Raw genomic sequence first — 17,722 nt, 5'->3', positions numbered from 1 at the left:
TGAGCTAATGTTCCCAGGCTAAATATAGTGAGGTAAGGCGTTAAGTATTATCTCGAAGTACTACTATGTTAAGAAATAAATACCAATATTCTTAGTGTACTCCATTAAACATACTTCACCAAAGGGCATCAAGCCCCAAAATTATAAGCTGTTTAAAGTGGCTTATCATGCTGAAGAGTTCCTTTTCTGAAATTTTTCACATGCAAACAGAGCATCCACAGAAACTCTTTTCAATGTTTTGTTCATGCTGAGACAACCGTCTCCCACTGTTTGCATCTTAATGTTTGAATTATCATAACTTTATGAGCTGCATTTTGTAGGGCAAGAGAAGAAAGAGTACATTTGTAATGTAAGAATTAATTTCCAGAATGAGACGTTCGTACCAAGACCCTTGGAGATGTATGGTATCTGAAATACCATTATGCATCCCATCTTCTCTCCCTTGTATTGCTGGTTTGAAGTTGCCATTTGCTCCATTAAGTGGGCAGTGAGCACTGTTGTCTGCATTGTTTGATTGTAATTAATATTCCCATATTTGTCATAATTTGGTATGTTCCACTAAATGAATACTAACATAATAAACTAAAACAAAGAAAATGACTTAAGAAATGTTGAGAGCCATCGGTTGGGATGTTAGCAAGCATGGTGACTGGAATACAGATTTGAAAACATTGCCGTGTTTCTTAAGGGGAAAAAAAAAAAAAAAGTAGTAATCTCCTTTTTGCAATGACTGCAACAAATTCCAGTACTTATTGAGTAGTACCTAACAATAATTTTTAATGCTTTGCCATGCCTTGGGATGTGAGGGAGCTTTTCAGCTTCAAGGCCACTGGTGCTTGTCCTGGCAAGATTGCTGAAGTGCTCATTTACTGACTGGTGTTGCCCAGGGCAGTGTGTATGTTTCCACAAAACTGTGGGAAATGTAGTTGTATGTTATATTAGTGTATATAAGGCAGCCATTTCTGATGGTGTATGAGTTGCAACAAGAAGCAAGCTTAAGAATGTTTTTGCTTTTCTATTGTTGTGAGTCAGAACAAGGTTGGTAAGAAATGAATTATGTCTGTGATAGAGAAGGGTCTAAAGGAAAAAATATATTTATTTGGATTGTTCTTTTTTCTGTACTTTAAACTGTATCTGCATTTGTTTTTGTTCAGATAACCCCTAGTGAAAGTCGTGGCTTGTTATATATGTTAAATGTTTTCTGCCTGTCATTTTTTTCCCCCCATGATTTGGCTAATTTACAAAAAGCAAATTCATTTAGCTTTCTGCCCTGTCAGCTCACTATCAATAAAATGAAGCAAACCAACAGAACTGCAGACTACAATGGCAAAACTAAAAAATAGTTTTTTAGAAGGAAGATCTGACCAGGAGCTTTTCAGGGATGTACTATCTGCTGCCTAAACCTGTATCCTGATTGATCAGCTGGGAAAAAGGAGTCAGTTTTGAAAATGGGGGTGGGGGTGAGCAGAAATCCTTTCTTCCTTCCTTCTATTAAAAAGGTTCAGTTCAGAACAGCAAATACAATTTTATGGAAAATCTTCCAGCCTTGACTTTGTTTGGTGGACTTGGCCGTGTCGGGGTTGTGGTTCGACTCAATGTTCTTTAAGATCTTTTAATGATAAACCTAAATTAATTTATAAATTAATTTATAAAATTAATTTATAAATTCATTTATATAAAATTCATAAAATTAATTTATGAAACCTAAATGGTTTCATGAAGGTCTTGCAGCTTCTTTTATGAGCAATCCTCATAGTTACAGAGATGTGAAAACCCCAAATGCAGTACCTGTGTTGATACTGGTATTTTCTTCTCCCCTTGTTTATAGAGGGGTTCATAAACACAGTATCTTGTGAATTTTTCATTGAGTTCGGCATCTGCTTTTTAAGTTATAAATACAATATAGTCCCTTTACTAAGGAGCAGAAGATCTGGGGATGGTGGGACTTTAAATGGAATTTAGAGGAGAGATGGCTGCAAAATACCTCTTGGATTTTAGGTTCAATGAAGCTTTAGGATTTATTGACTGAGGGTTTGGACCTCTATCGTATGGTTGTACACACAGAACAGCTGAGACTTATAAAAAAAAATATCCTGCTTTGCATTGTATTTATTTCCATAATGCTAATTATTGAGATTACAGTGGTTTTGTTGATGATGGGTCTTTGGAGATGATGTATCAAGTTGTACTCATTGCAGAAGCATGAAATACTGGAGCTTTAGCTTTATTAATGGATTTTTCCAGTTATCGGTAATTTTAGAAGAGTTGTGTTGAATTGCTTCTGTGTTTTGGTTTTCATTTTTTTTTTTTGTGGTTTTGTTTTTTTTTTAATGGGTGAAATACTTGGAAGAGGAATGAATAAAAGGAGAATTTGAAGAATGAATAGTTTCTGCTGGACACAGGGCTTACAGCAAAGAGCAGACTAATTCATTTTCCTAATAAGGCTGCACTGGAAGTTGGAATGTTTTGAATTGCATTAAATGTCATGAGAGTATTTATCAGCCTGTGGTATGTTTAGAGAGCAAATTTGATCATGTTTGGTTGAAATTAACTGTTTATACAGGCTAAATATAGGTAGGTTTTTTAATGAAAGGCTAAACATCTTTGATGTAGAAGCCTGTGAAAAAGCTTTGTGTGCTTTCCTTTTCAGTATTGGGCTGTCAGTAAGTGATGGCTGCCGCTTCTATTTTTGTTGTCTATAATAATTCGTATGAAGCTAGAAACTGTAACCATTTGCCAAGGTCTTTTGTGTGAGTTGTTTATAGTAAGCATTTATATTGAGCTTTTATGTCTTTGCTTTGTTTGTATGTTATTGAAAATATTGCATAAGCTAATATACTGAACTGCTAGTTTTAAATCATTTAGAAAATAGCCTGCTTTAAGCCATCCTGCTTTTCTAGTAAATGGTAAGAGCAAGTGTGTTATCTCATTTTGAAAGCCTTTCCAGTCAGCTATTCATAACACTTTCAAAGTGACCAAACCAGCATGAAATCCTAATATGTTTAATTGTGAGGTGGCAAACAAAGTGCTAACTGAGAAAATGTACAAGATTCTCCAGTTTAATTATTTTTTGCTATGCAATTTAGTAGCATCTATCAAAATCTTAAGGGAAATAGCCCTAAAGGAAGTATTTTCTTAAATGTATGTGTTGGCTGTGTTTTGCTGTTCAGCTTTAAGTGCGCATTTCCTTTAGTACTGTCTTGTCTAACCACTGTGCATTTTTCAGATTTAGATCTTGGTGGCTCAGTTTGCTGGGCAAGCATTTTCTTTACACAATATGGGATAAATCACAGATTTTTAGTCCTATTACGGCCTGAAGTCAACAAGGCCAAGTTAAACTGTTTCCAGTATGTCTGGGACACACAAATTTATGTCCTTGTTTCAAGTATGTTTGAGGGAAATAAAAGTAATGTCATGCTGTGTGACTCCGATGTTAAAAGAACATTGGGAATTTTTCAGTTATCGAGGCTTTTTTTCACCCTTTTTTCCCATTTCTTCTTTTTGTATGATGTTTTTGAAGACTGTTTTCAGGTCATCTTGAAATAGTGGTTTGAAATCATTTTGCTGTACTGATGAATGCAGAGCAATCTCATGCATTGCAAAGTCAATTTCGATTATTTTGTAAAAAGAAAAAGGTTTAAGTACGTTCCTTTTATGAAACTGAAATGACAAGGTCCAGCATTAGCAAAGAGTTGTTTTTTCTCAAGCATGAAACATGGTAGTTGACTTGAATAATGAATATTTTTCTATTTCTTACTGTTAAATCAGCTTAATAAATACATAAAACATTCCAAGTTACTTGGAATAATTGTACCTAAGATACAGAGTGAGATGCATGTTTCCTTCTAACTCTGGTCTTAAAAAAGAAAGAAAAGTTTCCATATGTATTGGCTTTCTTTTCCTCTTCTTGCTTTTGTTGGTGCAAATTGACAACTCTGCAATTAAGGGTGATTAATGATGCACCCCAGTGCTTTGGAGGGCTGGAGGTCACCCTTCTCATAGGCTGCACGCTCTGTGGGAAAGGGGAGCACAGACCTGTTCCTCAGAGCAGACAAAACCCTCTCTCTGTTGAGAATTACTGTTGATGTGGACATAATGTGTGTCAGCAGCAATGCACAAATGGTGAAGGCAAAGTGCAGGAGATGATCTTGTGCGCTGCTTTTTTTTGTTTGTGTTTGGGTTTTTTTTTCCCCCGCATAGTGTGTGGATTCTGTGTCTCTCCCTTTTTGGCTACTGGACCTGCAGCAGGATTGCTTTGCTGGCATCTGATGAGCCCTGAGGGCCAAATGGCTTTCACAGAAGGAGTAAACATTTTGAACATAATTAGTTTAAAAAACAAAACCAAACCAAAAACAATGGAGGAGAAAAAAAAAAAAAAAAAGGAAAATAAAAAAAGTTGTTAAATGTACCAAGTGTGCCTAATCCAAATATAGCTCTCCATGTTTTCCTGGTAGAAATGGAAAAGCTGGTTTGTACAATACAGGTGTGTAAAGTTGTAGCCTCTGTTAGCTGATCTCCAGTTAAATAAATCTTTTTGCCTCCCTGACAAATTATCTTTTTGAAAATGAGAATCCAGCATCAGTGATTCAAACCCCTCTTTAGAAGCTTTGTCGGAAGCCGAGGTTGTGTGATTTCAGGCAGGATGTGATTGCCGGTTCTCGGTTCATTAAGGATGCCAGCTTTTCTGAGCAGCTACCAAATATGGCCAGAAATGTTTTGAAATGTGGCAAGAAGCCACTTTTCAACTGAAACAACATGAAAAGACTCAAGTATATAAGCAGCAATGTTTGCAGACAAAATGTCAGATATTTTGCTGGTTTGTGTGTTTTGTTTTGTTTGTGTTTGTTTTTTTTTTTAATTTTGTGTGTGTGTCTGTATGTTTGCATGTAAGTATATGCAAATCAGGAAAAAAAGTAATCCCAAACCAACCAAATGAGATGCCTTTACCTGAACATGTTGCCAGTTCACTTAAAGAATGGAAAGATTTTATTATACCTTATCTTCTTAATCCTTTCCATTGCGATACTTCCTCTCCTTCCCACCACCCCATAGCAGTTTCAATGCATCCATTGTTCAAAAGAAATTTTTTGCCATCTGCTGTGGAGTTCAAGTGACACTAACCTTACCTTTGAAGACCAAAAACTGTGCCAAATGTTTGTATTATTTAATTTGCTAAGTACTTTAGAAGGATTTTTGTTGTTGTTCTAAAAGGAAGCTGTTTTAAGCCTGAATAAAGTTCATGGTATATTTAAAACACAATTTATCTGACCAAAGCCTTTGAGTTATGTGACATAGTTTCTTTTGAAAGGAAGGAAAACAATAAGCAAATTGAAGCTGAAGTCTCATAACTGGTGATACGGTATTATGAATTTATAAATCAAATAGTACTTGATGAGAGATGCTAGAGTTCCTAATGTTGTATCTGGATAAATTAATCAAGTTTGGGTTTGCCTTTTCCTTATATTAACAATGACGCTGTAGGTTTGACTGGAATGCTTCTTGTTTCTTTTAGAGGAAACAAAAAGGAATACTTTATATATCTGTGGGTGGATGTGGTGAGCTGGAACAGGGAAATGCTTAAACATAAAATAACTTGGGTTTTATGATTATGTGTATGTTTTTCCTCTTCCAGAGTGGCTTCTACAAAACCTGATCTTGTCCATGTACCAAAGGTATGCTCATCATCACAACCAAGAAATGTAGCATGTGGCACTAACTGTTATTACCCATCTGTCAAACCCTGTTGATAAGCACTGTCATTCAAACTTTTCTTTCAATATAACACGCCTGATTTCCATGTTTTACATAAAAGTATTGTGGTATTTGAATCTTTAAGTGATTTCTGCTCTGCTCCCCCTACCCCTCAAAAAAATATTGAGACACCTGGCAAATGATTATTAAAAAAAAAAAAGTTATCTTCCAGATCATGGAACATTTTTTAGAAAGACATTGCAGAAGTTTTTACTCTGTTCCAAAGTGGGAAACTTTAGTAGGGTTTTTTTGGTGGTGGGGTTCGTTTGCAGGTTTTTTTGTTAGTTTTAATGGGCACTGAAATCTTTGTATTTGAAAGCAGCTAATCTAAATACTACAGTTTCAGAGAACAATTCTCCTCACTTTCCTTAAAGCTCCGGGGAATTATTTGTTCTCCATTCTTCTAATGTTTTGTTTTCAAGTAACAGTTTCAAACCCCCCTTTCTGATATGAAGGCTGTTTGCAAACCTGAAAATGCTTACAAATGGCCTGTACTTCAAAATCCTCTCCAGTGGAGGTAAAGATTGTATAGTATATTACTGTTCTGCTGACTGTGATTTGAAAGGCCACAGTTCGGGAACCGCTATGGTAATGCATAGTTCCTGGGGAGGAAAGAAAATTTTGCATTTTTTTGAGAGTTTTGATCTGACAAGTGTATATGAAGATGTTGGAGCACACTGATGGAGTGCAACTGGAAAAGTTCACTGAGCCTGGAAGCACTGGCCTCTAATAAATGAGCTCCAGTGCTCTGGTTCCACTCCCAGCGGCCCTGTCCCCAGATCGATACACGCTGTGTGTGTGTACAGGCGTCCACGATGCTTGTGTGTGAGGAATGTGTATATCTCAAATGGGGTTTGAGAGGTGGAATGTGGATTTTTTTTTTTTAATAAAAAAACACTAATTTTTTCCACATGAGTTACCTGGTGGGTTTTACAATAGAGTGATTCTTCAGTCTCTTGAACTTGATTTGTGGGGTGTCTCTTTTGGGTATGATGAGAGGAGTTAGCGTTATGGGATTTCATATTGATCGTGCATGCTTGGATCATTTTCCTAAAAACGCATGGCTTGTTTTTTTTCCGTACATCTCACGGCTACAGTCTCCGTGAAGCTTGCTTCTGTGCTTCTTCATTTCACGCTAGGTGGGTTATCTCCCCTGAGAGCTGGGAAGATCCCTGCTGAGGAATGTGCATGCGTTTGGCATGGTTTTGTGTGTGTCTTTTTTGTTTTTCATCTCACATAGGGAGAACCTACAGAAGTAGTTAAGCCTGTGCCCATTGCCTCTGCTGTTGCACCCAAAGTCACTGCCATGGCGAGCGTGGCTTATAATAAGACTCCGAGGCCATTTGGAGCTGTAACCTCCTCCAAAGTCACCTCCATCCCATCACCGTCCTCCGCCTTCACCCCAGCCCAGGCGGCAGCTCCATCCCCGGCGGCTGCCGCCCCGGCCCCGTTTGCTGCACCTGGACTGCATGTTAACGCCAAGCCTAACGCTGAGCAGCGGTCGCCTGCGCCAAGCGCTGCTAAACCTGCAGTTAATGTCCCACGGCAGCCCGTCGCGCACAATGCCGCCTCGAGCGCCTCGGCCGGTGATGGCGCCCAGGATCTGGCTGAGGGGCCGCGACGAGGATTCAGAGAAAACCAGGGGGAGATTAAACAGCAAAATGGGTAGGTGGGATTTTGTTTTTGCTGTGAGGGTCTTTCCTCGCAGGAAAAAAGCCGGGCTTGTTTAAGGGCTAAGCAAAAGCTTGGAGGAGTCATTTAAGCCTCAGAAGCGAATCTCTGAGGAAAGGCTCCCATTTTAAAAGCCATGCTTCCAAGGACCGAGCCAGCCTTTCAGTGCTGACTATTTTTTATTTTTTTTCCAGAAGTGACACGTCAGTCTGTAGAGTGTCACAGCTAAATTGAATCAGGACCACAAAACGCTTTACACAATGGGTTGTATCGCAGTGTGTTCCAGACCTTACAACAAGCCGGCTGTTAATTTCAATGTCCGTGTCTCGCTGTGTATTTTGACTCCTTGATATAGTTGCTGAAAGCAGCAGGCACTCCAAAATGCAGAGCGGTCTGGCAAGAAGGGTCAGCGGGTGCTGCGATGGCTGGGAACGAGATGCTTTGAGAGAGCAACTGTGGTGCCGGCAGGACCACTGAATAAAGGTCCCAGAATGGAGCCAAAGGGCCAGATGTCATGTTATTTCTCTGCACAACACACAAGAAACCTTAAGATGCATTAAGGGAAGCTGTCAGGGTTAAGCAGATTTTGTGCACCATTATAAAGTAAATACCTCACCTTTAAATGTTACCTTTACCCTAAAAAAGCAACACAGATTCAAAATTTGAGCAGTTTTCATGTTCAAGTGTAATTGTTTATGTTTAAGTGGATGCGGGACACCTAACATTTAAGGAACTGTAAGGCCACATAAAAGGCTTGTACTGTATCTGGTGTAGCATCTAGACAAGTAAATAATAGACTAGTGAATTAAACTGAGCCCAGCAGCAATCCTGGGCACTCAGACCTGCGCCGCCCTGTTTTGGCAGCATGCTTTTGGCCGGTGCCACCTTGGGCTCTCCCAGAAATTCCTGGGCAGGGCTGGGGAGCTGCAGTGCCCCAGGGATGGTTCCCAGCGGCTGCTGCACCACTGGGAGAGGCGGCGGCTGGGTGCAAGCGGTCCCATGCCCCTTGGCCTGTGTGCCCAGCAGCATCGTCCGGCGGATTGAATTAAGTAACAAAAATGTCAAACCTGGGCTTAAAACCTAAAAGCTGTGGTTACTGTTTCCCATCCCTCAAAGGAAAAGGGCTGGAGGTTCTCGCCTCTGCTGTTCTCTCAGTATATAAAGTGTATGAAGAACCCTACAGAAAGGCAAACATCGACATCAACTAGGATACAGGATAAACTGCAGTTTCAGTTGAGCTTCTCATGCGGAAAAAAAGCTTTTTTTAGGTACCTATTCCCTTTATATTGCAGTATGAATGTTTTCCATATGTGGACTCATATAATGCAGTCTGTATGCATTTTATATAATTTTTGTATGCATTTATACTGTTGTCATGGTAATTTCCAGCCCTTTCTTAAACAGATGATGGCAGGCGTCCACACTGCCTAGAAGTGGGATGAAATCTGGAGATCCCAAGGACTTGCAATGCTGGTAGACTTGTTGAATACACTTCAAGAAACCATCTCTTATCTTTCCAAGAATGCTATTTTAGCAAATAAGTGAGTAAAGAGTATTCAAAAGCAGCAATTAGTACTGAAAAAGAGGAACAATAGCAACAAAATTATGTCTCCTGGAAGCGCTGCAGGCATAGAGTAAGCACTTGACAATCAAGATAGAATGGCTGGGTGAGCGTTATGTGCCCTGTGTTATGGTGAGGGGATGAATAATACTGACTGAAGAGTACCACAGCTGGCAGGTGAAGAAATCCCTGTTTCACTGCCAGCCTTGCAGATCTAGTTTGGGAAAGCCTGAAAACATTTAGAAGTGTAAAAACCTACTTTATTTTGCCACCTTCCTTACAATAGTGTGTTTGGGCTAACTGTCTTGCAATCCTAAAACAGAAAACAAAAGAGCAAACAAAAACCTCTAAAGTGATTATATTGGTTTGCTGCTACACTACTTAGTTTTACTTAGAAAAAATACATTTCTACAGTTATGCTTAACTATCGCCCCAATTAAAATGAAAACATTTGGACATGAAATTTAAGAAACATTGATTTTTGGAATAATCGCTCAGTCTAATTCCATTTTGTTTCTGTGCTTTGCATTACTTTTTTCTTCTTTTTTTTTTTTTTTTTTTTAGAAAATAAGACAGCTTCTATCTTGTTCATAGGTAACACTTTTGAGTAAATGCAGTTCTTCAGACATGTACCTTGTTGTACTCAGAATTTCCTCCCTTCTTGACTCCCCTCAAACCACGTTCAGGATACAAACTATTTGACTTTACTTCAGGATGGGGAAGGAAGTTTTGTTTCCCTTGTTTAGTTCTGGCTCAGAAAGAAAGCAATTTGCCGTCAGTAGGCTGTGTGCAATTACACTTTTATTGAGACCTTCTTGCCAGCTCTTGCATGAAAATGTGCCTGCTGCTTAAAACAGGTAAGACGTCCACAGACTTTACTCAATTTAAGCTCAGCTGGGCTAAATTTTTCCCTTGTAGGTTCTTTTGATGATTGTAAGTTTGACTTACATGATATATGGCTTTACCAGAGCTTGGATTTGGAAACTCCTTTAATATTTCAAGAAGCAAAGAACATATTAACACATCAAATACTTTTTTTTTTTTTTTTTCCCTTGCAGATAACAACAGTGATAAAGTTAGTATCAACAGCACTGGAGCTGAATTATGGTCGTTCTTCCTGTTGGAATAACCAGCATGTATTCTTGTTTTGCAAAATTATGGCTCTTACAGAGTTTTATATTTAAATTTTGCAAAACAGCTTCGGCTTTTCTTAGTAACTTCTTAGCGTAGTAAATGGTTTTGTCTGCATTGGACATGAAGTGATCTTGCTTGTCACTGTGTTACATTTTCCGGCTTTTTTTTTTATTCCATAAAACATATGTTTGGTGTTTGTGTGTATTGATAAATTCTTGGTGCACCTATGGCTAATTGGTGTTGGTAATACAACTAGTAAATGGTGAAATACAGTATAAAAGCACAAATGGTTTGAGGACTATGGAATGAAAGGCTGGATAGCGAATTCATACAACAAAAAAACCACAAGTAACATCTGTATACTGTGATTTATACCTATTAGGGATGATAAACAGAATGAGATATTATTGGCATTTTTCTCCCCTTGCCGCAAGGCTGGGTTAAGGGAGAGCCTGTCTCGTGGAATTTTCCTTTGTCTCTGGCACCACCTTGTTGCCTCAACGAGTCATTACTAGTAGACACTTTAGCCTTAAAAAAGGGACCGGGGGATCCACAAGAGAAGTCAGCAGGATATTTTGTTTATCATACCACTTTCAACAAATGTGAAAGACTACTTATTTCACTGTGGTAGTTGCTAGAATGTGGTAAACTGCATGTTGATAATGACATTTCCATGTAGTTTCACACCTTTAATTACTGCTTTAATTGTCAGTTTTTATTTTTGCTATTAACTGTTTTGATGCTTTACTTGATTTTTCTCTGTACTACTTCTACTCCATCCTGGAAATACCACTGCCTTTGTTTCTGTACCTCTCCCTCTTCAGTAACTTTGGTATGTGATATACGTACTTCACTAATGCTGTGTGTCAATAAACTCAGCCTTTTGATGCAGTTTTGTATGATACCTTTCACATAATTCTTTCAAGTATTAAATATTCTTTTAATCTTAAGCATTTACTAATGCATTCCATTGAATGGGCCTAATTCTTACTTGTTGACAATAATTTACGTCATTACCACTCATATTTTCTACCTTTCTTCACCAGAAATACTTTGGACATTAAAAGTACAGTGGGGAAGTAGTGGCAAAAATACAAGTGACTTTTAAAGTTTGGGGGTTTTTTTGGTATTTTTTGTTTTGTTTGTTTTTTAATTATTATTAGAATTGTTTTGTCTTAGGAGCTAGTTTTGTACAGTTAATTGCCTGTAAATTACTTAAAAATAAATGAATGTTTTAAAGGTCTTAAAGATTAATGCTTTGGGATAACAGACGTAGAATTTGGGAGTAATATATATATAGTATGAATCTTCTGTTCTCTTTTCCTAAACTGATCAGTGCCATGACTTGTTCTTTACATTGCTTACTAAAAACAAAACTTTAAAATCCTGTATTCTTGCAGTCTGCTAGCGGAGGGATCGATAACAGCGTATAGGTTTCTGTGGGGGAAATTTCTAGATAAAACCATCACCCCAGTTTTTTGATTTTCAGGGAGGGTATCGAGCATTAAGATCTCCGTGTTATGCTCCAGAGCATCACTGTCTAGGCTTCTAAGGCTGGGCTGGTTCTGATCCAGGTTTTGCCAAGTGCAAAAGACTTGGCATGTGCTGGGTGGCCTCGCACGCTACTGGTGCTTTGCCCCTTATGAACGAAGGGGAGGGTTTGTTGAGGGGCACCTGGTCAGAACTAAGTAAACTACCCTGCTTTACCAAAACAAATTCCCCTTTCATCCCTGTGAGGAAGTCACTGCGAGTTTAATTGAAGTATGGAAGTTCTGTGCTGCAGGTCTGGTAGCAGAATGACAATATCGCTATTAAATTGGATTTCAGTGCCCTTTCCCACAAAACTAATTCCTTGGCATAATACGCTACACTTCTGTTTCAACTTTCTGACTTCTTTTTTCTTGTTTTCTTTTTCTCGTTTTCCTGTTTATGCTGGGGAAACTTTCTCTTGCTGTCTTACTCTGTCATCTCCAAGGAAAAACCCACCTAAACGGTAAAGGTTTAAACATGTAAATGTCTTTGTAATACTGTTTTTTACTGTCTCAAATGTGAAATGTTCCAGCAGGGAACAAGTTAAAATATTGCAGTTGGGTTAGGGTGATTATAAAGCTGTGCTTGGTTCAGAGAACTGAATCTCTGTTCAGGTGTGCCTGTAGAGCTCACTGTTGCACATCTGCACCCAAACACAGAAGCCGCCTTTAATCGCTGGGAAAAGTCACAGTTCTGCCCGTGTCTTTGTAGCTACCCCAGCCCTGGTGGTCTCTCAAGCTTTTTGTTCACTGCTGTCTCCTCTCCTTGATGCAGTCCCCCGCGGAAGCACATTGTGGACACCTATACAGAGTTTTACCACACACCCACCCACAGTGATGCCAGCAAGAAGCGACTGATTGAAGACACCGAAGACTGGCATCCCCGGACGGGCACCACCCAGTCCCGCTCTTTCCGCATCCTTGCCCAAATCACTGGCACTGATCATAGTGAGTAGTTTGGTGTAAATGAAATAAAAGTAATGGCCTTAGGCAGACAGATGTTTTTAAAAGCTGGGGGCAGGGGTAACAGTAAAGGATTCAGTATCCTCTCTTGCTTTTTCCTTCTTGGAAAGTAAATCCAGTAGGCAGAATTTTGGTGAGCTCTTTAAAAGGGAAAAGGTTGGAGAAGACTGTCGTAGGAAAATATTTCTGTAAACTTCCTGCAATTGCTAAATAGCTCTGGACATACACGTTACTGGCCATTATTCCCAACTGAGTCGAATATTAATACGTTCTAGATAAATCTTAAGATTTCCATTTCTCCTCCCAAAGACTTTGGCAGACACGTATTCGTTGTTTCTTCCCCCCCTCCCCGTATCACCAAAATGGCCATGTTTCTGTTCAAATTCAATGTTCCAGTTAAAATAAGGCGTTGTGAGGCATGTAGAAAATTTTTGAGTGTCATTCAAAGGCATGGGATCTGCAATAATTTAACCAATCAGAAGCATAAAACCATAGTTGCTCATTTTATTCCCACGTCATGTTTCCATCCTCGTGTGATTACATATACTGTAGATGAAACAGATAACATGGAGAAGGTAATTTCCAGTCATAATTTTATGGTAAAACTTTAATATTATACTGTTAATTAAAATTAATTGGCTGAGATCTGTAATGTCATGTAAAAGCCACCAGAAGCGCCATCAGGTGATTTGGGCTCAGTCGTGTTCAGACTGAGTCAGCCAATGTAGAGGTGATTACTTCATTTTTCTGCTTTTCACAGCTAGTGCTGCAATAAACAAGGCAGTGAGGAAATTGGGGACCCCCTCCCCAGGTGCAGATTTGTTTAAATCGGCTATTGATTCTCTGGTAGAATTACTTGCCAATGATAACGTCTCCCCAAACAAGGATTATTGCCCACGTGTGATGAATATTCTGGACTTGGACAGTTACCTGATTGTTGTGTGGCTCTGCATTGTGCTGGTGTATTAATGGATCATTGTCTGTCTTTGGATTCCCTTCATTAGTCCTCGTAAGGGCAGAATGTGAGACCAAAACATCAAATAACACGTCATCCAGTACTGATGATTTAATCGTGTTGAGAAATGTTGTAAGAAAGTGACTGCCACTACATTTGTCGAACCTAAAATCAGGGCTGGGAATTTACATTACCCCACGTGCAGTCCTCTAGCACCTTGGCGGGTCACAGCCTGGCTGCAAACAGACGTTTGGATTATCACTTGATATAAACCCGCTGGATGGTCATCCAAAAGAAATGCCTCCCAGCTTCCATTCATCTTCCCCTTCTCAACTTGCCTTCCTCAATGCTAGTGTGGAGAGCGGGCCAAGGGCAGAGGCAGAGAGCAGCAGAGCCACCTTTCGGCAGTCCTGCTGGCAAAGGAGCTCCTCAGGTTTGTGGACATACCCCGTGTCTGTTGGGGCATGTTCAGAACCCAGGAGTCCTAATGAGCCTTGTAATGTCCTGCTGTGGTGAATGCATTGGCACAGGGGAGAACCTCCATGTACAGTGGTGCAGTACCTTAGAAAATAAACATTTTCTCTTTTCTTGCAGTGAAAGAACCAGAACATGAAGGTGCAAAGAAGACTAAGTGAGTTGATGTTTTACATTTTTATTACTTTAGTACTTTGCATGTCTGAATTTTTAACTGATAATGTTTGGTGCATTTGAGTGACACGTGGGTGTTGAAAAAATGCTGTTTCTTTTTTTTGCCTTCTACTTCAGCATGTAAAAAAAATTTTCTGAGTAGACCAACCTTTTAAAATTTGTTGGTGTGGCCCAGTATTAATGTTTATGCAGGAGTTTGAGATTTTCCATAAACTTGGACTGATTTCGTTTTCTGTACGAGGTCAGCCTGTCGACATGTTTTCCTTTTCCTAAATTTAAATAGGCGTTTTTGATTTGTGAGTGTGGATCAGATTGCAAGGCATAGCTGGAAAGTATTACTGTTCTGGACTGTGAATGAGGGTCAGCTGTCTCCTGGCTTTGGCATAAGCATACCTCAAAATGAGGACCAACCAGTGGCCAAATCCAATGGTTCTTGCATTTGGTGGGAGTTTTTCTACTGACTTTGCCTAACACTGGATCCAGGTTTTTGACAGAGAGGAAGGCAATGTGTGGATAGGAATAGTGCATGGAGATTGCATGCTCACTTGTGAAACTGCTTAAGACAAAGTTTTTCTTTTTTTCTTTCTTTCTTTCTTTCTTTCTTATTTTTCTTCTGTCGCTTCTTTCCACAGGGAAAAGGTTCCTATCCACGTCTTTAGCCCCAAATATACAAAATTACGTGACTGGCACCATGAAGTCTCAGCACGTGTTCTTAATGTCCAGTGATTTTACCCAAGTTGCAAAAGCAAAATACAAACACTTCCTTTCTTTTCCATCTGCTTTGGAAAAAAAAAAAAACCCACAACAAAAAACAACCAAAAAGAAAAAAGAAAACTTATTTCACTAGCCTTACTGCAAGAGAAATTCTAGCCTTTTCTATACTTTTCTAACACTTTCCTACTGATGTGTAAAAAACAAGATGAAAATGTTTTTGTGCTAATCACTAGTTGACAAAAAAAGAGTATTTCGAACAGAACAACTTGGGTGGTTGATTCTCCCAGCGTGGGGGAGGAGATGGCTGTTGCAGTACTTTTTTTGCCTTAAAGGATTAATTTCTATTGCTGAGTTTGAGTTACTGTAGGTTGTTAGAAAGCAGAAAATTATGAACAAAAGAATAAGAAATTGTATTACTTTGATTTTGGGGCTGGGGGAAGAAGACAAAGAGGGACTGTATACACTTATTTTAAACAATTGTACTTACCAGGTAATTATCGCGGATTTCACTGGTTTTTCAGCAGGTCAATTTTAGAGTGGTTGTAAATGTTTTACAAGGTACAGCAAGAAGACAGACTGCCTTTAAGCAAATAAAAAAAAATATTTCCAATGTTGTGAATTGAATTGCAGGCTCAATATAAATATTCCGCTGCTTAGATTAGTAATATGTTCATATTATGGAAAACTTAGAAAAAATCGAGCAGAATGTTGCTGTGTACCTGTAAGAGCTTCAACACAATCTTCTAACACGAACAAGACAAGATAGTAGTATTTATTTTATTACAGAGTGAAGCTCATAGGCTTTCTTTTCTTGTGTTTATAAAAGCTTCATGGCCCTATGGTTCTCCTGTAAAATAATGTATTATAGTAGCTACACATCATTAATTTATGCTTTCTGAAGCTTGAAGAGTATTTTAATAAAATTTGCTTTTATCTTAGCTCTGTCTGTTTTTCTTTTGAGTCTCTCTGACTCTTTGAATAGTCTTCTCGTGCACGGAGCTGTGACTTCATTGCACCGTCAGGTGATAGTAAGAGAAAGAATTGGATCACTGCTGCGTAGTAGAAACAATCTGAGCTGTACAAAACTATCATAGTAGTAGCGTTCCTGATCATGTTAAAAATGGGGTATGTGTCAAAGCCCACACAAGATTTGCAGAAATCAATAAAATTGTTGATCTTTTGGGGGGCTACAGGAGTAAGAACTCTACTAAGTGAAACTTGCTCTTGGCTTTTGCAATGCTTATTGAATCAGAAGTTTCAAACCTCAAAGGTGAATTGTAAAGCGCATATAAAAGCCCAATCTTTCATAACTGCTTAATGAGAACCATGTCAATTGGCTTGTAGTTTGTGCAGCTGACCTACAAGCTTTTCTGACGGGATTAGTCCTGTGAACAGATTGGTGTCCACTGCAAATGCTTCTGCAGACTTGTCTTGGTTTTTTGTTTTGTTTTTTGTTTTGTTCTTTATTTATTGCTCAACCTCAGAAACTGAAAGGAGACCTCTGGAAGCATTTTAAGCTTGTGTTACCTTTTCAGATGGTTTATACAGGTATACAGTAGAGTAGTAGCTTATGGTATCTGTCATTTTATCTTTAGGAAAAGCCAAACAGAAAATGGAGCCTTCAGGTAATAGCCCAGTTATCTAACACTAACAGTCACCCATGTGGATGTCTAACAATGCACAGCATTAAGTACAATTAGATTTGCACTGGTAATGATGGACCAAGGCATATGACATCTTACACACCTTTGGGTTAACCCCTTAGGGGCAGTATGGGAAAACACTCACTTTAGTAATTTCACTAAAGACTGTTTTGATGAGAAGTGCCATCAGTTTGATTCCCTGCCCCCACTATCGTGTAACTTGTGAGTACTGTGTCACTAAACCCAAGTGCGTTACTGAGTGCACGTACGCCACATTTGATTGAATACTGTGTATTAAACTAGGAATGTGAAGTAGTGTATTAAAATTGTTCTGCTGAGTGGGGGTTTCAGAGGGATATCAGTGCAATGAAGACTATGAAAGGTTATCAATTAGACTCTCTGTAGCTCATCGATGCAATGAGAACTATGAAATGTATCAATTAGACTCTGTAAAGTTTTCTTTGTAAGGGCAGAATGGTTTAACCTTCAAGTATTTTTGTGTTTTGGAGATTTTCCTAGGTAATGAGAATATCTTCACATTGTTATTTAGCATACCGTTTTGTTTATCTATCTTGCCAGCCCTTATCTCTTTGAAGGGTGAGTTGCTTCAGCAAGAAATGGAAGAAAAAGCCTCTCTAAATAATCCAAAGCATAGATTTTGTTTTGATTAAAATTAAACATAGGTAGTCATAGAGTCTATGTATTGAGGATATGCATATACTTTGAGAAGGGCTACCAAAATTATAAATATAATAAAGTTTGCTATAAATTCATAGTAACAATTCGCCAGTGCCAAAAACGTTCTAAGAATGTGTGAAATGAATTTCATTTACTGCTTTAAAGATGTCATCTCTTCGCCAATTATCCCCACTGTACCACACTTGTTGATGCTACATTTTGGACTTTGTAACCGTTTCCAAAACAGCTTTTCAGTTTGCACGTGGATAACATACCCTAGCTTGTGTCTGATTCCCAGCCTAAGTCTGATCTTCTGAAAAAAGTGTTCTGACTGGCTTTTGATATAAATGAATAAGCTTACATTTAGAAGATTAAAACCTAGAAGGATGAATATGGCAAACAATGAAATAGAAACTTATCTTCCATCAGTAATCTACAGATAAATAACTCAATAACAGTTTTTCAGCCAAGCATT

The 17,722-nt window shown here is 38.7% G+C and overlaps 1 protein-coding gene across 9 annotated transcripts in view; it reads left to right on the top strand.

Annotated features, from left to right (window-relative positions):
* Positions 1–17,722, top strand: part of PDLIM5 (PDZ and LIM domain 5) — a 132,951-nt gene that overhangs the window by 66,848 nt on the left and 48,381 nt on the right. For 4 of the 9 annotated variants that reach the window (XM_055794542.1, XM_055794544.1, XM_055794545.1 and 1 more), the window contains 4 exons: positions 5,633–5,672; positions 6,992–7,416; positions 12,422–12,594; positions 14,159–14,195. In XM_055794542.1, coding sequence (XP_055650517.1) covers positions 5,633–5,672; positions 6,992–7,416; positions 12,422–12,594; positions 14,159–14,195 — 675 coding nt within the window. Of the gene's footprint in view, positions 1–5,632; positions 5,673–6,991; positions 7,417–10,041; positions 10,059–12,092; positions 12,111–12,421; positions 12,595–14,158; positions 14,196–14,844; positions 17,321–17,722 lie in introns of those variants that run through there. The other 5 variants (XM_055794551.1, XM_055794548.1, XM_055794550.1 and 2 more) reach the window with 5 other exon arrangements.

The sequence above is a fragment of the Falco peregrinus genome, chromosome 2 (assembly GCF_023634155.1).
Source record: "Falco peregrinus isolate bFalPer1 chromosome 2, bFalPer1.pri, whole genome shotgun sequence".
NCBI lineage: Eukaryota > Metazoa > Chordata > Aves > Falconiformes > Falconidae > Falco > Falco peregrinus.
This window is presented reverse-complemented; position numbering and strand designations above follow the sequence as displayed.